General features: G+C 44.4%; 1 protein-coding gene across 3 annotated transcripts in view; it reads right to left on the bottom strand.

Annotated features, from left to right (window-relative positions):
• GALNTL6 (polypeptide N-acetylgalactosaminyltransferase like 6) overlaps positions 1–23,910 on the bottom strand; it is a 1,489,735-nt gene that overhangs the window by 49,689 nt on the left and 1,416,136 nt on the right. For all 3 annotated transcript variants that reach the window (XM_066573529.1, XM_066573530.1, XM_066573531.1), the window contains one exon: positions 13,440–13,556. In XM_066573529.1, the coding sequence (XP_066429626.1) occupies positions 13,440–13,556 (117 nt within the window). The remainder of the gene's footprint in view (positions 1–13,439; positions 13,557–23,910) is intronic.

Consider the following 23,910-nt stretch of genomic DNA (forward strand, 5'->3'; position numbering starts at 1 on the left):
AAGTAAAAAAAAAGATCAATAAAGTTTTTTAAATTGTAAAAAAAAAAAAAGTTATAATAGTTTAAATCACCCCCCTTTTGCCATATCTATTATTAAAAAAATCTAAATCATAAAATAAAAATATGTATTTGATATCGCCGCGTCCGTAAAAGTCCGATCTATCAAAGTAGTGCATTATTTTTTCTGCACAGTGAACATCGTCCGAAAAAAAAAATAAAGAACGCCAGAAATGCATTTTTTTAGTTACCCTGTCTCCCAGAAAAAACGCAATAAAAAGCGATCAAAAAGTCGTATGTATTCCAAATTGATACTAATCGGAAACTACAGGATATCACTCAAAAATGAGCCCTTGCTCAACTACGTCGACGGAAAAATAAAAAAGTTATCGCGCGCACAAAATGACCGCAGAAAATAATTGAAAAAATGTAATATCTTAAAAAAAAAAAAAAATACAAGTACAACAGCAAAAACAATACTATATAAGTTTGGTATCGTAGTAATCGTACTGACCCATAGAATAAAAATATCAGGTCGTTTTTGTTGCAGTTTGTGCGTCGTAGAAACAGGACGCACCGAAAGATGGTGAAATGTCGTTTTTTTTCCATTTCTTTCCGCTAAGAATTTTTAAAAAGTTTTTCAGTACATTATATGGCACAATAAATAGTGCCATTGAAAAATCCAACTCGTTCGCAAAAAACAAGCCCTCATACAGCAACTTCGATGGATAAATAAAGGAGCTACGATTTTTTTAAAGGGAGTAGGAAAAAACAAAAATGAAAAAAAGCAAAAAAGCCCGGTCACTAAGGGGTTAAGGCGCAAACAGGCTTGGTCACTAATGGTTTAGGGTAAATTATTAAGGTGGGGGGGGGGGGGGGTTAAGCAGTACAGCCATGGTGCTGGTGGGGCTCCTTTGAGTATGAGGGCCCTGGGCAAATGCCTAATTCCCATCATATTCTGGTCCTGCTTTTTAAAGACACGAATGTTGAGAAGTGTGCAATTTCCCCTTCATCCCTCTGCAGTTATGCCTGGATTTTCCTCTCTTTCTACACAGGTATACAGCCTCCTCCCCTTCAGTCTTCTGTGTGACCATTTCTCCCCATCTATACTGTGTTACAGCCTGTGTGACCTGCCATCCTTGAAGACTTGAATGCTTTCCCCCTCTGCACAGTCTGATCTGCCATGTACAACTTCTTCCCCTCCTTGGTGGTATTTTCTATCATTGACAGGGAGAAGCAGAGAACGTCGACGATCAGTGTGCGGTCAGATATATGTCAGAGGCAACAGGAAAACAAGCTGTGTGAAGGAGTTGCACAGATTCTGCAGCAGCAAAATGGTAGAACTATTAACAAAGTTGCTTAATTGTGTATTTAGGAGGCAATGAACAAGAAAAACTGTGGGAAAGTGTGCATAGTTCTTCCAATAGAAGATAACCCACAGTAGGGTGACCCAAAAAACCACAACTTTCAACTACAAAGCAGTTTCAGGTTCTTAAGTCTACGACAAGGTTAGGCTCAAAGACCATGAATTTTCAGACTTTTTACTAATGATGAAGAAGAAAAACAACTGTTGCTGCAAGAAGTGGAAGCAAATCGCAAGGATGTTCCAACACAGATCTCCAAGAAGTCTGTTGCCCAGTCCTTAAAGCACTGACAAGTATTTGTGTTGTAATTTTGACTATTTTCATATATTTGGAGGTATTCTTGTAAGAACAGCACAAATGTGTAGATTGTCAGGACAAATGTCATTGTCAATACTTAATGTTTTAAAGCATGGGTGTCAAACTAATTTTCACTGGGGGCCACATCAGCCTTATGGCTGCCTTCAAGGGGCCGATTGTAATTGTAAGACAGTAAAGTAAAAGTGAACCCCACAGTGGCCCGATTGGTAATAAGGACCCCCATAGTGGCCAGTGACACACACCATTCTGCGCATACACACGCACAGACGCACATCATTCTGCGCATACACAGGCACAGACGCACACCATTGTGCGCATACACACGCACAGACGCACACCATTTTGCGCAAACACACGCGCACCCATTCTGCGTGTGCACAGACGTGCACCCATTCTGCGTGTGCACAGACTCGCCCACGCACACCATTCTGTGCATACACACGCACACCATTTTGCACAAACACACGCGCACCCATTCTGCGCATGCACAGACGCACACCCATTCTGCGCATGCACAGACGCACACCCATTCTGCGCATGCACAGACGCACACCCATTCTGCGCATGCACAGACGCACACCCATTATGCGCATGCACAGACGCACCCACGCACACCATTCGGCGCATACACACACATATATACATATATACGTACAGACACACACATGTATACATATATACATATAGACACACACATATATACATATATACACACAAGGATACTTCTGCATTTTGATACACATATTTATACTTACCTGCATCCAATATGGTCCCACTGGCAGGTATACCGGCTGCTCTCAGTCCTTCTTGAGCCGGTGAGAGGAGGTCAGCGCTGACTGGCTCCCACCCTGCAGCTGCTCCTCCTCAGCGTCGCTCTCCTCGCTGCAGAGATCATGTTCTCTGCAGTCTTCTTCCCTCCTCAGCTGCCGTTGTCAGTCTGCTATCGGCACTCCTCTCTTACTGTCTGCACTAGACAGAACAAGCCGAGAGAAGATTGCATACTGATAGCAGCACGGAGGAGTGAGGGAAGTTACTGCACAGCCGGCGGGCCACAGAAAATGAGGCGGCGGGCCGGATTTGGCCCGCGGGCCTTGTGTTTGACACCTGTGTTTTAAAGTCTAGTGGTTCTTTTGTGAAAGCAAATTGTTAGTATTAATGCTACATCTTGTGTTATTTGAAATCTCGTGCGTAAGCGCCATTTCTCATACTATGCATAAGTTCTCAGCACCATCTTGCAGCTGGAGTTTAAAGCTAAAACATTACCCTAACATTACTATTAGCAGATGTAACAAGTTGGGAAGGTATCTTGCTGTATAGCTGCCATTTTATTTTTTGCCTTATCTCTGACCCGCAGTATAAATAACTGAGCTAGTGTTGGTTAGCTATTAGAGATGAGCGAACATGTTCGTCCGAACTTGATATCCGTGCGGATATTAGGGTGTTCGGGATGTTCGTTATTCGTAACGAACACCATGCGGTGTTCGGGTTACTTTCACTTCCTTCCCTGAGACGTTAGCGCGCTTTTCTGGCCAATTGAAAGACAAGGAAGGCATTACAACTTCCCCCTGCGTCGTTCAAGCCCTATACCACCCCCCTGCAGTGAGTGGCTGGGGAGATCAGGTGTCCGCCTAATATAAAAGTCGGCCCCTCCCGCGGCTCGCCTCAGATGCCATGTGAGTTAGATGAGGGACAGTGCTGTTTGTACCGGAGCTGCTGTAGGGAAAGAATTGGTAGTTAGTGTAGGCTTCAAGACCCCCAAAGGTCCTTATTAGGGCCACTGATAGCTGTGTGTTGGCTGCTGTTAGCAGTGGCAATTTTTTTTTTTCTCAAAATCGGCTCTGCAGAGCGTTGCACCCGGCATTAGGGACAGAAGTGTTGCATAGCAGGGAGAGTGTTAGGAGTGAGTGTAGCCTTCAAGAACCTCAACGGTCCTTTCTAGGGCCATATTTAACCGTGTGCAGTACTGTGCTGGCTGCTGTTAGCTGTGCTGCATATTTTTTTTCTTCTCAAAATCGCCTCTGCAGAGCATTGCACCCTCCATTGATATTACAGGGAAAGAATTGTGTAGGCAGGGCCACAACACAGTTATTCATTGAATATACGCAGTGCGGCCTTTTGCTTGTAAAACAAGTGAAAAAAATTCTATTTGACCTGCCTCTGTCCGTCCTAAGGGCTGTGGACACGTGTCGGCTGCGTGTGCAACGTTTAAAAATCAGACACACCCAGCTACGTTTTACTCCTGGCTTCGCCATCTGCTTTCCTTAATTTGGAAAAAAAGTACCTGCTCTGCCAGAGTTATAATAACTCTGCTACCCTCAAGTTCTGTGCCACATTAGCAGGGCCACAGCACAGTTATTAAACTTCTCATGTTCATTGATTATACGCAGTGCTGCCTTTTGGTGGAAAAAAACTGAAAAAAAATCTATTTGTCCTGCCTCTGTCCGTCCTAAGGGCTGTGTGTACGTGTCGGCTGCGTGTGCAACGTTTAAAAATCAGACGCACCCAGCTACGTTTTACTGCTGGCTTCGCCATTTGCTTTCCTTAATTGGGAAAAAAATACCTGCTCTGCCAGAGTTATAATAACTCTGCTACCCTCACGTTCTGTGACACATTAGCAGGGCCACAGCACAGTTATTAAACTTAGATTATTCATTCACTAGAGGCAGTGGGGCCTTTCATTTTCAAAAAAGGGAAAAAATTATATTTGGCCTGCAGTCTTGCGCCAATTTATTTCCTGCCTGTGAAATCAAATCACTGGTAATATAGCATGCTGAGGGGTAGGGGTAGGCCTAGAGGACGTGGACGCGGCCGAGGACGCGGAGGGCCAAGTCAGGGTGTGGGCACAGGCCGAGCTCCTGATCCAGGTGTGTCGCAGCCGACTGCTGCGCGATTAGGAGAGAGAGGCACGTTTCTGGCGTCCCCACATTCATCGCCCAATTAATGGGTCCACGCGGGAGACGGTTATTAGAAAATGAGCAGTGTGAGCAGTTCCTGTCGTGGATGGCAGAAAGTGCTTCGAGCAACCTATCGTCAACCCGCAGTTCTGCGCCGTCCACTGCTGCAAATCCGAATCCTCTGTCTGCTGCTCCTCCTTCCTCCCAGCCTCCTCACTTCACTACAATGACACCTGCTCAGGAGCGGGAACACTCCCAGGAACTGTTCTCGGGCCCCTGCTTAGATTGGGCAGCAGCGGTTCCTCTCCCACCAGAGGAGTTTATCGTCACTGATGCCCAACCATTCGAAAGTTCCCGGGGTCCGGGGGAAGAGGCTGGGGACTTCCGCCAACTGTCTCAACAACTTTCTGTGGGTGAGGAGGACGATGACGATCAGACACAGTTGTCTTGCAGTGAGGTAGTAGTAAGGGCAGTAAGTCCAAGGGAGCAGCGCACAGAGGATTCGGAGGAAGAGCAGCAGGACGATGAGGTGACTGACCCCACCTGGTGTGCAACGCTTACTCAGGAGGGCAGGTCTTCAGAGGGGGAGTCAAGGGCATCAGCAGGGCAGGTTGCAAGAGGCAGTGCGGTGGCCAGGGGTAGAGGCAGGGCCAGACCGAATAATCCACCAAGTGTTTCCCAAAGCGCCCCCTCGCGCCATGCCACCCTGCAGAGGCCGAGGTGCTCTAAGGTCTGGCAGTTTTTCACAGAGACGCCTGACGACCGACGAACAGTGGTGTGCAGCCTTTGTCACGCAAAGCTCAGCCGGGGAGCCAACACCAACAGCCTCACCACCACCACCATGCGCAGACATATGATGGCCAAGCACCACACAAGGTGGGACGAAGGCCGTTCAGCGCCTCCGGTTTGCACCCCTGCCTCTCCCCCTGTGCCCCAACCTGCTACTGAGATGCAACCCCCCTCTCAGGACACAGGCACTACCGCCTCATGGCCTGCACCCACACCCTCATCTCCGCTGTCCTCGGCCCCATCCAGCAGTGTAGTTCAGCGCACCGTCCAGCCGTCGCTTGCGCAACTGTTGGAGCGCAAGCGCAAGTACGCCGCCACGCACCCGCACGCTCAAACGTTAACCGTCCGCATCGCAAAATTCATCAGCCTTGAGATGCTGCCGTATAGGGTTGTGGAAACGGAGTCCTTCAAAAGTATCATGGAGGCGGCGGCCCCGCGCTACTCAGTTCCCAGTCGCCACTACTTTTCCCGATGTGCCGTCCCAGCCCTGCACGACCACGTCTCCCGCAACATTGTGCGCGCCCTCACCAACGCGGTTACTGCCACGGTCCACTTAACTACGGACACGTGGACAAGCACAGGCGGGCAGGGCCACTACATCTCCCTGACGGCACATTGGGTGAATTTAGTGGAGGCTGGGACAGAGTCAGAGCCTGGGACCGCTCACGTCCTACCCACCCCCAGAATTGCGGGCCCCAGCTCGGTGCTGGTATCTGCAGAGGTGTATGCTTCCTCCACTAAAGCACCCTCCTCCTCCTCCTCCTCTGTCTCACAATCAAGATGTGTTAGCAGCAGCATGTCGCCAGCAGTCGGTGTCGCGCGGTGTGGCAGCACAGCGGTGGGCAAGCGTCAGCAGGCCGTGCTGAAACTACTCAGCTTAGGCGATAAGAGGCACACGGCCCACGAACTGCTGCAGGGTCTGACACAGCAGACCGACCGCTGGCTTGCGCCGCTGAGCCTCCAACCGGGCATGGTCGTGTGTGACAACGGCCGTAACCTGGTGGCGGCTCTGCAGCTCGGCAGCCTCACGCACGTGCCATGCCTGGCCCACGTCTTTAATTTGGTGGTTCAGCGCTTTCTGAAAAGCTACCCACGCTTGTCAGACCTGCTCGTAAAGGCGCGCCGGCTCTGCGCACATTTCCGCAAGTCCCACACGGACACTGTCACCCTGCGCACCCTGCAACATCACTTTAAGCTGCCAGTGCACCGACTGCTGTGCGACGTGCCCACACGGTGGAACTCTACGCTCCACATGTTGGCCAGGCTCTATGAACAGCGTAGAGCTATAGTCGAATACCAACTCCAACATGGGCGGCGCAGTGGGAGTCAGCCTCCTCAATTCCTTTCAGAAGAGTGGGCCTGGTTGGCAGACATCTGCCATGTCCTTGGTAATTTTGAGGAGTCTACCCAGGTGGTGAGCGGCGATGCTACAATCATTAGCGTCACCATTCCTCTGCTATGCATCTTGAGAAATTCCCTGCAAACCATAAAGGCAGCTGCTTTGCGCTCGGAAACGGGGGCGGTGGAAGACAGTATGCCGCTGGATAGTCAGGGCACCCTCCTGTCTATTTCTCAGCGCGTACAGGAGGAGGAGGAGCATGAGGAGGATGAGGAGGAGGGGGAAGAGACAGCTTGGCCCACTGCTGACGGTACACCGGCTGATTGTCTGTCATCCTTTCAGCGTGTATGGCCTGAGGAGGAGGAGGAGGAGGATCCTGAAAGTGATCTTCGTAGTGAAGACAGCCATGTGTTGCGTACAGGTACCCTGGCACACATGGCTGACTTCATGTTAGGATGCCTTTCTCGTGACCCTCGCGTTGCACGCATTCTGGCCACGACGGATTACTAGGTGTACACACTGCTCGACCCACGCTATAAGGAGAACCTGCCCACTCTCATTCCCGAAGAGGAAAGGGGTTCGAGAGTGTTGCTATACCACAGGACCCTTGCGGACAAGCTGATGGTAAAATTCCCAGCCGACAGCGCTACTGGCAGAAGGCGCAGTACCGAGGGCAAGGTAGCAGGGGAGGTGCGGAGATCGAGCAGCATCCCAGGCAGTGCAACAGTCTTTAAGGGCCTGGCCAGCTTTATGGCTCCCCACTAAGACTGTGTCACCGCTCCCCAGTCAAGGCTGAGTCGGCGGGAGCACTGTAAAAGGATGGTGAGGGAGTACGTAGCCGATCGCACGACCATCCTCGGTGACGCCTCTGCCCCCTACAACTACTGGGTGTCGAAGCTGGACACGTGGCCTGAACTAGCGCTGTATGCCCTGGAGGTGCTTGCTTGTCCTGCGGCTAGCGTCTTGTCGGAGAGGGTGTTTAGTGCGGCTGGGGGAATCATCACAGATAAGCGTAGCCGCTTGTCAACCGACAGTGCCGACAGGCTAACACTCATCAAGATGAACAAAGGCTGGATTTCCCCAGACTTCTGTTCTCCACCAGCGGACAGCAGCGATACGTAAGCAATACGTAGGCTGCACCCGCGGATGGAAGCTACATTCTCTCTCACCATCCAAAACGGGGACATTTCTGCTTCATCAATCTGTGTCTAATATTCCTCCTCCTCCTCCTGCTCCTCCTCCTGAAACCTCACTTAATCACGCTGAACGGGCAATTTTTCTTAGGGCCACAAGGCTCACTCAAATAATTTTTCTGAACAATTTTTATAAGTTTCAATGCGCTTAAAAGCGTTGGAACTTTAACTTGAACCAATTTTTCGTTACACTGGGCTGCCTCCAGGCCTAGTTACCACTTAAGCCACATTAACCAAAGCGATTCACCTGCCATCTTGGTTGGGCATGGCCAATTTTTACTGAGGTACATTAGTACTGTTGGTACACCAATTTTTTGGGGCCCTCACCTACAGTGTAATCATAGCAATTTGTATGTTCTTCGCCTGCACTCATGGTACAGAAAGGTGTGTGGGGTTGGCCTACACTTTAGCTACATAAATGTAACTTGGGCCTTGGCTATACTAAGGCTACTGAAATGGAACTAAGACTGCGCTCCCACTATACTGCTGCTTCAGAATTGTTACTGGGGCCTGTCTTGAGTGCTACTATTGCTGACATGGAACGAAGACTGCGCTCCCGCTGGTATGGTATGTCTCTGGGGTGTGGAAACAGAGGCTTCCCAAAGACATGATGGCGGCGAGGCCATTTCCCACCAACGCGGTTACTGTTAAGGTGCATATAACCACGGACACGTGGAGAGGACACGTAGTGCCTCAAAAACATCCCCCTCCTCCTCCAACAGGGAAAACATTCTTGGCAAATGCCTTTGCATTGGTTCGTCTGGTGGCAGTCCAAGAATTTCACCTTTACCGACACAACAAGAGAGCCCCCACACCATCCCCCCGCCACGGCCCACTTAATCCTGGCCGCATTCCGAAAACCAACAAAATACAACCGTGCTACTAGGTCCGCAGTCACCACCACATTACCACCAACGCGGTTACTGTTAAGGTACAAATTACCAGTCTGACTGGGGCATGCAGACACCTTGACAGAATGAATAGTGTGTGGCACATAGGTTCCCCATTGCTATGCCCACGTGTGCAGCTCCTGATGGCGGTGGCACAGGATTATATTTCTCATTGCTTCTGTATAGCATTGTGGGCTATCGCCCGGCCCCTTTTAAAGAGGGTCGCTGCCTAGCCGTGCCAACCCTCTGCAGTGTGTGCCTGCGGTTCCTCCTCATGGTAGACGCACTTCTAAATAGACATGAGGGTGGTGTGGCATGAGGGCAGCTGAAGGCTGCGCAGGGACACTTTGGTGTGCGCTGTGGGGGGGAGGGGGGGCGGTTGGTCAGCATGTAACCCAGGAGAAGTGGCAGCGGAGTGTCATCCAGGCAGTGATTGTGCTTTGTTGTAGCTAGTGTGGTGCTTAGCAAAGGTATGCCATGCTAATGAGGGCTTTTCAGAAGTAAAAGTTGTTGGGAGGGGGGGGGGGGCCCACTCTTGCCGGTATTGTGGCTTAATAGTGGGACCTGTGAACTTGAAATGCAGCCCAACATGTAGCCCCTCGCCTGCCCTATCCGTTTCTGTGTCATTCCCATCACTTTGTTGAATTGCCCAGATTTTCACACATGAAAACCTTAGCGAGCATCGGCGAAATACAAAAATGCTCTGGTCGCCCATTGACTACAATGGGGTTCGTTATTCGAAACGAACCCTCGAACATCGCGGGAAGTTCGTTTCGAATAACGAACACCCGAACATTTTGGTGTTCGCTCATCTCTATTAGCTATTCCTTTCTAGCTGAAACTCCTGGCCTCTTTTTCCTCAGATGGCAGATTTACTTGGTGCTATACTTTGAAACAAACCGACTAGAGAAAGTTCTTAATGATCAAGATTAGTAAGTCAATTTCACAATCCGTGTTATGCTGTTACATGTATCCTACCACAGAAACTGCTTATAGGCGGGACATAGACACTCCTATCACAGTTACTGATCACACAGCACTTGTCACACAATTATAATAGAGGAGATAGTAGCTCATCCACCTGACTGTATACTTATGGTTTGTTGTTCACTTAAGTGAATAAAGAAGGTAATGACAAGTAAACTGTCACCCCAGCAGGTAGAAATAGTATAGCCTCTAGGATTGATTTGAAACTGAAAGTTAAAAATTTCACCAATAAGATGGTGTCTGATAAGTATCAGATATGATGCTCCTCTCTATGTAAGTGGCTGGAATACACAGAGGAGACCTCCATAGTGTGACAGGCAATCATGTGAGGAAGGCAGAGATGAAAAAATGTGTTTTCACAGAAGTGGCCTTTTAAGAGTTGATCAACTTACTGGACTGTGATTTAACTTTCTGCTTTATACTAATAATGATTGTGATATATGGCCTTTTTAAAAAGGGCAATGTGGCAATTTCTAAAGAAATGTATGTAATAATTAATCTTAAATAGCTTATTGTACTCCACTTTATGCATATATCACTGGCCATTGTTTTTTACAGTTCGTTTTGAGTTTTATATACCACATGTATGGAGGTGGTTGCTTCCTTTTTCATTGAAAAAGATTGAAGGTAGATAATTAGAGATGAGCGAGCCTACTCAGCCACGCCCCTTTTTCACCCGAGCACCGCGATTTTCGAGTACTTCCTTACTCGGGTGAAAAGATTCGGGGGGCGCCGTGGGTGAGTGGGAGGTTGCAGCGGGGAGTGGGGGGGGGAGAGGGAGAGAGGGCTCCTCCCTGTTCCCTGCTGTTACCCCCCGCTCCGCCACGCCTCCCCCTGCCCCCCGGCGCCCCCCAAATCTTTTCACCCGAGTACAGAAGTACTCGAAAATCGCTGTGCTCGATCGAGTAATTACTCGAAACGAGTATACTCGCTCATCTCTATAGATAATGAATAAAGGCAGTTTTAAGAAAAGAAATTTGTGTGTCTGTTATATTCTCTTCCCTGTTTGTGCTCATACTAATGTATAGATTTATTTGAGGACCACATTATTCACCAAGCGTTAGGGAAATGCTAGGGATTGCAATTTTCCAATATGCAAAACAAAGAATTAAATTATATTGACATCCTTGACAAGGAAACACGCACACAGTATGTTAGTGGCTATCTTAAGTTAAAAATAATGTTGGGCAAACTTTTTAAACTAACTTTTAACTGCTTCAGCCCGTTCGCCGAATTGTGGCAAAAAGTTTGATTTGGTCTGAAATTGTTTGAACCAAACCTTCACCAATACCAATAAAAGTAGTGTACTATGCTTCTTTCTTTCTTCTCCCGAAGAAGAGAGGGCAAAAAAATGCAAGGAAAACATACAAAGTCCCTGCAGATGTTGTTCTAGATGAGATTTGAACTGAGGATGCCAGCACTGTAAGGGCTTAGTCACTCGGGCGTATCGGCGCCCATGTTACTGCAGGAAGAAGACGGCCGCACATCAGGATGGACGTCTCTCTGCAGCGCTTCATTGTTGGTTATGTGTTCTTTCTTCGGCGCTGCGGGGAGTCATCGGTCCTAAAGTACGGCCGTCTTCTTCCTGCATTAAGGGCTTAGTCACATGGGCGCATCGGCCCGTGTGACTAAGCCCTTAAGCAACAGTATTACCCACTGAGCCAACACATTTCTTCCTTCTCTGGAGGTAAGGAAAGAGGAGAAGGAGAAGTAAAAAAAAGGAAAAACAAGGAAAATACACAAACTTCTTGCACATGTTGACCTTGGTCAAAACTAAACCTAGTTTGAGTGTTTTGGTCTGCTCAATACTAATTAAAAAGTTGCACTGCATTTCTGGCTGCAATGTTCATTCTTCATTCATGTTTAGACCACCTGATAAAGAGTTTGCTTGTAGCCAGCACACTTGGAAAAATATACTTTTAAAATTTTCCATTCTGCATGTAAATAGGATATGGGTGGTCCTGAGAGTGTGCCAGGACCATCTCTGCTCCTCACACTTTGCTGTATAATCTGGTCCCTCTCTGAGTGGCTGCTGCCGGCGGCTCCATTGAAGACAATGATCTGCTGGCACCCCTGATTTGTTTTTCAGGGAAGAGCTTTAAATATAAGCTCTTCCCTAAAAAACAAGAATTTTAGTGTAAAAAAAAAACAAACAAAAAAAAAAAAAAACTTACCTGTCCGCCGCTTCCGGGTCCCTGCAGGAATGAAGAACACATGTTTTCTTCATCCCCGCGGGGAAAAAGAATTCCCTGCTGCACCTGCCACATCTGTGACAGATGGAGCAAAACAATTCTAAATCCCGGCAGGGAATAAAGAATTCCCTAACACAGCTATCACAGATGACAGCTGCGGTAGGGGATCCAGCTGCTGGCATCCTGTAATTGTTTTTCAGGGACGGGCTTTAAATACAAGGAAAAACAAGGAAAAGTGGTGTTGAAAAAAAAAAATCATACTCACCTTCCTTCAGCTGCCGGGGCTCAGCCGCATTCTCTCTGCGCTGTCCCCGGCTCTGTAATGCAGTTCTTTCAGCAGGCGGGGATTTAAAATCCCCACCTGCTGAAGGAGCTGCTTGTGATTGGCGAAGGTGCTCAGCTAGTCGCAAACAGCTCTCACCTGTCAGTCATTCAGCGAGAACTACCTGTGATTTGCTGAGGTGCTCAGCCAATCACAAAAAGCCGCTTCTGATTGGCTGAGCACCTCAACCAATCACAGGCAGCTCTCGCTGAATGAATGACAGACGAGAGCTGCCTGTGATAGGCTGAGCGCCTCAGCCAATCAGAAGCAGTTCTTTCAGCAGGCAAGGATTTTAGATCCCCGCCTGCTGAAAGAACTGCATTACAGAGCCAGGAACAGTGCAGAGAGAACGTGGCTTAGCCCCGGCAGCTGAAGGAAGGTGAGTATGTTTTTTTTTTTATTTTCAACACCACATTTTCTTGTTTTTCAGGGAAGGACTTATATTTAAAGCCCTGTTCTTTGAAAAACAATTACAGGATGCCGGCAGCTGGATCCCCTACTGCAGCTGTAATCTGCGACAGCTATGGCAGGGAATTCTTTATTCCCTGCAGAGATAAAGAATTCCTTTGCCGCATCTGTCACAGATGTGCCAGGTGCAGCAGGGAATTCTTTTTCCTCGCTTGGATGAAGGAAACATCTGCTTCATGTGGCAGATGTGTTCTTCATCCCTGTGGGGGACATGGCAGCGGCGGACAGGTAAGTATTTTTTTTTTTTTACACAAATTCTTGTTTTTCAGGGAAGTGCTTATATGTAAAGCCCTTCCCTGAAAAACAATTCAGGGGTGCCGGCAGACCATTGCCTTCAATGGAGCCACCGGCAGCAGCTGCGGTTCGTGTGAAGCCACCCTAAAAGAAACAAAATCTAACAGATATAATACCTGTTAGTGGTTAGAGAAAGAGAAAAGATGTTGCAGCAAGCTTTCAAGGCTACTTTCGCCACTTCATCAGGTATATAATAAAATTATTCTTTTCTTTTACAAAATTTCTGATGAAAAACATATGTATTTTGTTCTACTGACTAACACAGTACGAAACCTTTAAATTTGTCTAACAGATAACTTCTTGTCCCATTTCAGTACTTTTGGAATATTGTACATTGGGCATATTGAAATGTTATTGCATAGCCAAAGCAAAACTATTTCTGTCATACATTACCTGTTCATGTGACCATGTTCTTTCAGAGCCATCCTTAACGCAAGTATCAACTCTCAGCTCTGTGCCTGTTGCTCCATGTTTACTGTCAATGCAAAGATTGGATGCCACATTCCTCATCTGTCAAAGAAAATACAAAGAACAATATAATATGGATGCATACTACATATACGGAAGATCAAATAAGATTGTTTATCTTTTAGCGTTGCCTTCTGTTATTCCAGATTGAACAGTTAGATGAAGACATGTCAAGCGGTTCGTGCAAGCTCCTTTCCCATACAACAGCTTTGGCTGCTTTTCAGCAAAGTTTAATATGTATCCCATTCAGTAGATAACCTAAGAACACAACAGCAGGCAAAATGTCAAGGAGAAATGTATCTCTTATTCTGAGTATCATGCTATACATGAAGACAGTCTCAGAGAAGTACCTCTAGTAAGCAATAAAATGTCTTTACTTATATTGTGATTCTGCAGAAATCTCAACATAAAGGAATAGCCTAAAGTGGGTGTCCCAAAACAGTTCCTTTTCTACTGATATAACCTAACGATGAGAATAGTCATAAACGTAAATTAACTAATGGTTCATCAACTGGTACCACTATTGTGTGTCCAACATGCAGTATATCTATGGAGAGTGATTGTGCATGCTTTCCCTGTTCTGCCACCAAGATTGGAAATTTAGGGGCCCTTTTTTTAAGTAATGGAGATCAGAAGTTGAGCATACACCAACTCAGTTTTATGACTTATGTCTTTGGCAAGTCATAAATGTAAAAAAATATTGTTCCTGCAAATAGCTTATAATGCAGCTTTAATAAGGAAAAAAATGATTTCAGGTTACAATGTCTAAATTTACAGTAAAGACAGTTTGGAGGCTGGAAAGCCACCAGAAGTTTAATGGTTTATTGTAAGAAGTTATCTATGTGTCTATTTATCTGTGTATCCATCCTTCCATCCATCCATACACTATCCTACCAAAAGTAATTGGACCCCTGAGCAAGAATCAAAAGTAGTATTCATTTACATATGTTAATACTTTGGCCCTAATGACATTGGATACTCTCTGTGGCATATTTTCTACTAACGATCCTTAACTCTTTTCCATCAAATACAAGTGCTGGTGGCATGTATTCATACATCTCACACCTTATAGTCATTATTTAGACTGTACAGTACATATCATAAGAAATACTATAACTTCATAACAATGCTCTTTTTAAAAGGTAGTCAGTATAGGCATACCAGAAATTCATGATGCACTCCCAACTAACTGCAATAACTGAAATAAGTTCTAATAACTGAGCACTACACAAAATCTAATTTAGAAAACTTTAATAAGGTGATTTGAAGAACTGAACAAGCCCATGTCAGAGATGGATGCAGGTCCGGAGTCCAAAGTAAATACTCAAGTTTAGGGCTCAAGTGTATGCGTTTTTAAGTCCGCATGAATGGACTATTTTCCGTGATGATGGCCAGAGATAATTAGAGTTTTCTTGTCCATTTATATGACCAGGTGCGACGTTTAAGAGAAAAAATATGTCCCAGCCCGGAAAACGCTCGCTCAGCTTAAATCCTCGAGATGACTTCAAAAGCCTTAATAGAGGCACCGGAAAGGTTTTTCGCAGCATTAGACGCTGTTAAACTGCCTCCCCTATCTTGTTTCTAGGAGTCTATGGGGACCGCTGGTGAATATTGGTTGAAAGAACCAGGACTATTTTTTTACCCAGTGTATAATAGCTGCTGCAGATGTCGGTCACCTATGTTCTATTTTTCATGGTGCGACGTTTTTACGCGCTGCATATTCACCCATGTGAACCAATATATTGGAAATCAATGCCTCAGATGGTCGTGTATATCGGCGTCCGTGAAAATACTTGTGTGAGTAAAGCCTTAGGGCGCCCACCCACTGGCGTTTTTTTTCCCTGCGAAATTCGCAGCATTTTTTTCTCTGCAGGGGTCTATGGGACTTGTAATGTTAAAATCGCGATCGCGCAAAATCGCAATTTACCGCGAAATCGCGATTTTGCGCGATCGCGATTTTAAAATTACAAGTCCCATAGACCCCTGCAGAGAAAAAAATGCTGCGAATTTCGCAGGGAAAAAAAAACGCCAGTGGGTGGGCGCCCTTAGTTAAAAGACAAAGGGGTGCTAAATTGTACCTGAGAGGCATGGCAAATTTGAAAATATTGAAAACAAGGATGCCTTAGGGCCCTGTACCTGTTCACAAGCCAAGCAATGGAGGGGAATCTATCACTATCAGATTTAATAAAAAAGCCATTTTGAAATATTATATTTATTTTCCATATATATATATATATATATATAATATTGCTATATATATATATATATATATATATATATATATATATATATATATATATGGAAAACTATGGCAATGCAAAAAATATAATATATATACATAATAATACAGCTTTTTAATCTCAAAAGAGCATGCGACCTCCAGTATTATGCTACAAGTCAGGAGTACTTAATGTTGTCTTTCTAGCTAAATGAGCTCTTGTTTCGCTCTTCAACAGTTCTTCAGCGGCGGAGCATTCAGAAGGATACTACAGCGGAATTGAGTATATAATGTTTTTTCAATGTTATCTTTTTATGCAGAGACAAAAAAGAAAAGGCCAGAAATAGCCAGTGTTGGAAAAGTTAAGCTTAAGTGCGTGATGAAAGGACAATAAATAGATGTTTTCTTAGGAAGGCAGGATTGAATTGGCAAAAAGTATACAAACTGAATACAGCCTCGTAAGATGTGAGCGCACTTCAATTATTGCATAAACCACACAGATGCAGAGAGCAGTTTAATTATTATCAATGCTACGAAGCCCAGCATGTTCTTTTGTGTGTACACCGAGTATTCAGGGAAGATGCTATTCATGCCATGGTCTCTTATGAAAGTGTTTGCAGAAATGTTATTTTTGCTTGTTATTGAAATCTTTTGCATTATGGTAAACAGTAAATGAACAATCTTTTCTGCCACGTAAACATGCTGCTATTTAATGCAAATGACAAAAACTCACCATTGTATGCTATCTTGACTAATACAGAAAACAAAACACGCAGAAGAAATCTATATATCAAATTGACACATATCTAGAAAGAAAATGAGATAGTATTCGACTTTTCTATAAGACGATATAATGACTTTCCATTTTAACGTATGGCGATATACCAAAGTTTAGCATATATTCAAGTAATATATACGAAAAAAGGGGATTTTACCAGATTAAAAAGAACCTATTGAAAACTTTTTTCTCAGTAGTTTTAGTAAAAGCACTGTTCTCCATGTAGTAAAATAACAGTCATATACTGGTCTTTCCTTGATGTGTCCCATGCCGCCACTCCAGGTTTCTCCTCTGACTTGAAACTGAGCTCTGTCGTAGTGACGTACCATAAACCAGACAGGACTGCTGCCTGTACACAAACACAGGAGTGGAAGATCGAGCAGCGCCGCTGGACAAAGCAAAGGGGGGAGATGTAAGCATGTGACTGTTAGTTATTTTACTGCATGGGAAACAGTGTTTTACTAAAAAAAAAAACTACTTGGAAACCCCTCTAATAGTTTTTTTTTAACAAAACAAAATGGCAGATATGCAATTCCCTTTTGTGAAAAAAGTAAACACCCCATTAATTCCTTAATATTTTAGCTTCTAAATGCATGTCCAAACACTGTATGTTAAAGGGGTTATCCCAAATTGGACATATATAAACTATCCACTCAATCTCTTCCTCCATGCTGAGGGTGCATTGAGCCTGCAGTAAGGCGGAGAAAAGGAAAAGGGATGCCCTGTTCTCCGCATCAGTGGAGGTCTCAGCAGTGAGATTCCCACTGATCAGACTTTTGTCACGTATCCTATGGATAGGTGATAAACTTCAATTTTGGGATTACCCCTTTAAGGCATTTGGACATGCATGTATCAGTAGTCACTTCCACATTTAAGTAGTTTGATAAATGGAGGTGACTCCCTCTGTCAGCTTATTGATGTGACTGCACAAGGGAGGAGTGGTGATTATGGGTTACCATGACAACCAAAGGCCCTAGGTCTGCCATAGGTAGAAACATGCAATGACATGGCCTAATACATTTACTGTAAGTAAAGGACTCTGATTAGCAATAATGCTTTTGAATACTAAAATAGCCAAAAACATCATATATGAAACTATTCGCCAAGACAGTTAGTGTCTATATCAACAGAAACCTAAAGCCCTTCACAGTAATAGACAATTAAAATTATAATACTGTATTAGTTACGATTAAAATCTTTACAAGCCAACATGAACAAACTCACATACATCACAAACATACAATCTGTCATAGCCCACTGATTGGTTAGAGCCTGGCAGATCCCTGTCCGTAGAGAGAGATTGTTATTGGGCTTTGCTGTATTCCCAATATTTTGATGATTTACGATCCGAAGTTGACGCAGACTTCAGGTTCTATTAGTCCAAGCACAAGGATTGCACAACTACTTAGATGGCATCTCTGTTTATCATGGGAAAAGGCAAGCCAAATGAGAGATTGGATACTTCCTGATTGGAAACTGTCAATAGCGAAGCAGAGATTAAATGACACTCTGTTATGCATACTAGCCGAGGAGGAATGATACTCTGCTACGAGATGCAGGTTAATTCAAGTAGCAAGTGTGACTTGCCAAAATATTGGACCAACGACTAGTTTTATGTTCTCGCTCAAAGCAAGGACAATAATTGCCCTAGTGTGGAAAGAAACTGTTCAAAGTACTTGGTTGACCTGTGTCATTTTATATACGGTTCTTGTTTCGACGCATTTCTATGTCTGAGGTCGACATTTCATCAGAAATCTTAAGTCATGCCAATGTTGGATGTGGATATTGACAGCTAAGTACAGGAGGAGAGGACTATCAATAAGGATTAGATGGCTTTAATAGTTTCATCAGACTGACAAAGACAACTGGTCAAAATGACCTGGTCATCTATATTAATGGTAACTGAGAGACCTATCACTATCACCACGACCGCAGCCGAGGCAAGTGGTTCTAGAGCAGCACAGGTCCCAGTCCCACAGGATGGTTACTATGTTTCAGATCAATATCTATATTTCGGTCAATATTTATTGCTGAGAACACGGTCCGAAGACCGTAACTAAGTCTATCTGCCTTAAACCTACGATCAGCTCCCTACTCCCCTTAAGTACTTCCAGAAAGGCACAAAAAATAAGAAAAGATGAAGGGAGAAGTAGCGCCTCAGCTTAGATGGTAGACCGCAGGTTATGGTTCCATGTCAGTGAAGCCCAGAGTTTATAGCAGCCACAACCACGCCTACAGGGCGGGTTAACTATAGCTGCGCAAATCATGTGGTAGTGAGTGTGTTGAGGCTGCAGAACTCCAGAGTAAACAATACTGTGTATCGTACCTTTTTTGGGAAATAAAACAGTCTGCTGGTTTACAACGCGGTCAGCTGTCCTATAGGAGTCCGTTTCTAAGGAGAAGTATACCAGTTCTGCTCCATGATCCGTTTGTTGATCCCAGCCGCTTAGGGGTTGTATGTGTCCCGATAGAGGCGTTACTCAGGATACGCAATGATGCAGTTTATGCCGTCCTGTAGTGTGACGTAGATGGAGGAGTTGCCAGTGTGTCATATGAGGCGGCACGTGACCTGGTCATCATCTGACTTGGTTGGAGTCTGCGCCCGCGCATGAGGGATACTCAGAGTTTCCCATTTAAAAGAAGATACTTTAGGTGAGATGTCACGTGGTCGCAATTTCAACCATGCCTGGTAAATTCCCACAGCGCCGCAAGACAGCAGACGCTGTGAAGAGTCAACAGCAGCACAGTTGATATAGATGTACATTTATGACCAATCACAGACAGTCCATCACAGGTCCAAAATAAGGGATCAAATAAACATACACAAGGCTGTAATTTGTGTTGTTTGTGATCATTATGAGATATTCTAGATGAACTGTCACATAATGGGATCCGATCTTTGTTATTAGCCTACCACATTTATTATTCCCATACAGGTAAGTTTAATCACGAACAACAAGATCTATATGTATTTCCATCCATTGATTTAATTGCAATGTCTACCAAGGGACCCAAAATATGAAAGGAACACCAGCTGTTATGGAAATGAATCCTTTTGGGTAGTATACCACAAAGTTAGGTATCTCTTCTAGTTACCCCAGATTCATTGCAGATAATGCGTAATAGTTATTAGGAGTGCTGCCATCAACATAGCTATTCCAGGATCCCTAATATTTGGCTGCATAAAGATTAGAAAGCAAAGTCAGTATTCAAGCAAGTGGTATAAGCACCACACATAAGATGGAACAGGGAAAGGTAACAGTAGTGCGATATCACTCAAAGCAATTAAAGTAAAGAGTTTCATTGAGTCCACTAGGTGACAAGGAATCTAAACGATATATCCCTTCTGAACATATTGTAACCCTGTAAGTTTACCGTACAGTCACAGCTTTCATCCAACCAGATCTCCATTATTCCAGTTTGTTAACTTTATTGGTCAAACTTATAGCATCTGTCACCATATAGTTTAGAAGTCTTTGGTTATTTTTTATTTTGAGTGTATCCCTATTAACTATTTTGCCAGTTCTAACTGTACTAACTCCTCCCACCGCTCCACTCCCATTTCTATTACTTAGTGCCGACAGTGACCTGAGCCTATTTTCTCCTCTATCTCTGTGGTTGCCCTCCCCCAGTCCCTAGTTTAAACACTCCTCAAAACTTCGTCACCTTTTCCCCAGTACAGCTGTACCTCCCCATTGATATATATCCCTATGGTAGAACCTGTAGCCAACAGCAAAGTCGACTAACTTCCCCATGTACCCAAGTTCCTGCTTCCTACACCAACTCTTGCGACACTTCTTCACCTCCCTAATCTCCTGCTGCCTTTGTGGTGTGGCATGTAGTATTGGTAGTATTTCAAAAAATACTACTTTGGAGGTTCTTGCCTTCAGCTTACATCCTAGTTTCGTGAAATCACTTTTAAGGACCTTTCACCTACCTTTAACTTTGTCCTCACCAGCCTCTACCTGTAATCTGTCAATCCAATCTGCAATGTGTCAAACTTGAGCACCAGTTAGACAACACTCCATTCGATGATCCCGGTCTTTGTGGCAGATTGCCATGTCTGTTCCCCTTATAATTGAGTCTCCCACTAACAGGACCTCCCTATCCTCCTGTGCTCCTATTCCTCTCCCCTTACCTTCTTTAATAATGTTGAAACGAATGCTGAAACCCACATGTTGCATGTGGATTTTGGTGCGAATTTTGATGTGTACCTGCACCAAAATCTTTTATGTAGCATTATAGATTGTTCAGTAGATAAAAAAAAAGAAACTAGTAACTGTCCTAGAATTTAAAAAAAAATATATTATATATATATATATATATATATATATATATATATATATATATATATATATATATATATATATATATATTAGGGATGAGCGAGCGAGTACTGACCTTAGCGAGTACCTGCCCGCTCGTGAGAAAAGATTCCGCTGCCGGCGGGTGGCAGGGAGCAGCAGGGAAGAGTGAAGGGGGAGAATGGGGGGGGGTGTATCTCTTCCCACCCCCTCTCCCCACCCCCCGCTCCCTCCTGCTCACTCCAGCAACACCCCGCTCAACCCCCGCCGGCACCCGAATCTTTTCTCACGAGTGGGCAGGTACTCATTAAGGACAATACTGGCTCGAGTATTTGCCCTTAGCGACTATGCTCGCTCATCATATATGTATGTATGTATGTATGTATGTATGTATGTATGTATGTATGTATGTATGTATATATATATATATATATATATACATACACACACACACATACATACACACACATATATACACACACATATATACACACACACATATATATACATACACATACACTACCGTTCAAAAGTTTGGGGTCACCCAAACAATTTTGTGTTTTTCATGAAAAGTCACACTTATTCACCACCATGCGTTGTGAAATGAATAGAAAATAGAGTCAAGACATTGACAAGGTTAGAAATAATGATTTGTATTTGAAATAACATTGTTTTTACATCAAACTTTGCTTTCGTCAAAGAATCCTCCTTTTGCAGCAATTACAGCATTGCACACCTTTGACATTCTAGCTGTTAATTTGTTGAGGTAAGCTTGTGAAATTGCACCCCACGCTTCTAGAAGCATCTCCCACAAGTTGGATTGGTTGGATGGGCACTTCTGGCGTACCATACGGTCAAGCTGCTCCCACAACAGCTCAATGGGGTTCAGATCTGGTGACTGCGCTGGCCACTCCATTACCGATAGAATACCAGCTGCCTGCTTCTGCTGTAAATAGTTCTTGCACAATTTGGAGGTGTGTTTAGGGTCATTGTCCTGTTGTAGGATGAAATTGGTTCCAATCAAGCGCTGTCCACTGGGTATGGCATGGCGTTGCAAAATGGAGTGATAGCCTTCCTTATTCAGAATCCCTTTTACCCTGTACAAATCTCCCACCTTACCAGCACCAAAGCAACCCCCGACCATCACATTACCTCCACCATGCTTAACAGATGGCGTCAGGCATTCTTCCAGCATCTTTTCATTTGTTCTGCGTCTCACAAACGTTCTTCTTTGTAATCCAAACACCTCAAACTTGGATTCATCCGTCCACAACACTTTTTTCCAGTCTTCCTCTGTCCAATGTTCGTGTTCTTTTGCCCATCTTAATCTTTTTCTTTTATTGGCCAATCTCAGATATGGCTTTTTCTTTGCCACTCTGCCCTGAAGCCCAAAATCCCGCAGCCGCCTCTTCACTGTAGATGTTGACGCTGGTGTTTTGCGGGTACTATTTAATGAAGATGCCAGTTGGGTACCTGTGAGGCGTCTGTTTCTCAAACTAGAGACTCTAATGTGCTTATCTTCTTGCTTAGTTGTGCAACGCGGCCTCCCACTTCTTTTTCTACTCTGGTTAGAGCCTGTTTGTGCTGTCCTCTGAAGGGAGTAGTACACACCGTTGTAGGAAATCTTCAATTTCTTAGCAATTTCTCGCATGGAATAGCCTTCATTTCTAAGAAGAAGAATAGACTGTCAAGTTTCAGATGAAAGTTCTCTTTTTCTGGCCATTTTGAGCGTTTAATTGACCCCACAAATGTGATGCTCCAGAAACTCAATCTGCTCACAGGAAGGTCAGTTTTGTAGCTTCTGTAACGAGCTAGACTGTTTTCAGATGTGTGAACATGATTGCACAAGGGTTTTCTAATCATCAATTTGCCTTCTGAGCCAATGAGCAAACACATTGTACCATTAGAACACTGGAGTGATAGTTGCTGGAAATGGGCCTCTATTCACCTTTGTGGATTTTGCACAAAAAAACAGGCATTTGCAGCTAGAATAGTCATTTACCACATTAGCAATGTATAGAGTGCATTTGTTTAAAGTTAGGACTAGTTTAAAGTTATCTTCATTGAAAAGTACAGTGCTTTTCCTTCAAAAATAAGGACATTTCAATGTGACCCCAAACTTTTGAACGGTAGTGTATATATATACACACACACATACATATACATACATAGCAGCACTCACCTCCTCAGTCTTTGTCCAATCCAGCACAGATGCTCTGGGGGCTGCCCATAATGATGTGCTGTAGTAGCACATGACTACTGCAGCCAATCATTGGACTCAGTGGTCATATGCCATTCTTACTGCTATCTCCATACAGCAATTCTTTTTATTTCGAGACAATTTTCTGTTTTGTTGAACTGCCAGACAAAACTTTTCCAGGCAGCACCAGAGCTTCACAGTCTGTGCCCAGATGCCAAGCTGCACTGTATAGTTAGAATATAGGCTACTAAATGCTCCCTGGGCATTGTTTTGCAAGTACAGTGCCACCTTACTTTTCTGTGTGCAAATCCTTTTATCAAGGAGCCAGTGGGAGGTCAGCTAAGGAAGCACAAGGAATGACTCCTTGGTAAGGCTGGCTTCACACGGCGTATTTGTGAATGCAAATTTTTCATGTGCAATATGCAGTGAATACAACCCATTGATTTCAATGGGTTCATTCACATGCATGTATTTTTACTGTGCATTTCAGCTGCACAAAAAAGAATGCAGCATACTCTATTTTCTTATGCATTTGCACACTAAAATTCCCCCTAGAAGTCAATGGGATGCACAAATGCGCAAAATATGCTAGGAGATACAATAAATACTGCGTAATTGAGCAGGAAAAAGAACACATCTTGAACTGAATAGAATAATTAGCCATTTCAATGACTGGGAGCATCAGTGGGCTTTTTTTGGTTTACACAAAATGTACAGTAAAATATGGCAATACCCCCGCATAAGGGGATGAAACGAAACCATTGATTTCCATGATTTCGTTTTCACTAGCGGTATTCTTGCCTGTTAATAGAACTGGTGAGAAAAGATAGGGTAACTGCTATCTTTCCCGTATGCGACAGAATTAGGGCAGGACCTATCTTCTAGCTTTTCTTTTG

The sequence above is a fragment of the Eleutherodactylus coqui genome, chromosome 7 (genome assembly GCF_035609145.1).
Source record: "Eleutherodactylus coqui strain aEleCoq1 chromosome 7, aEleCoq1.hap1, whole genome shotgun sequence".
In the NCBI taxonomy this organism is placed as follows: Eukaryota; Metazoa; Chordata; class Amphibia; order Anura; family Eleutherodactylidae; genus Eleutherodactylus; species Eleutherodactylus coqui.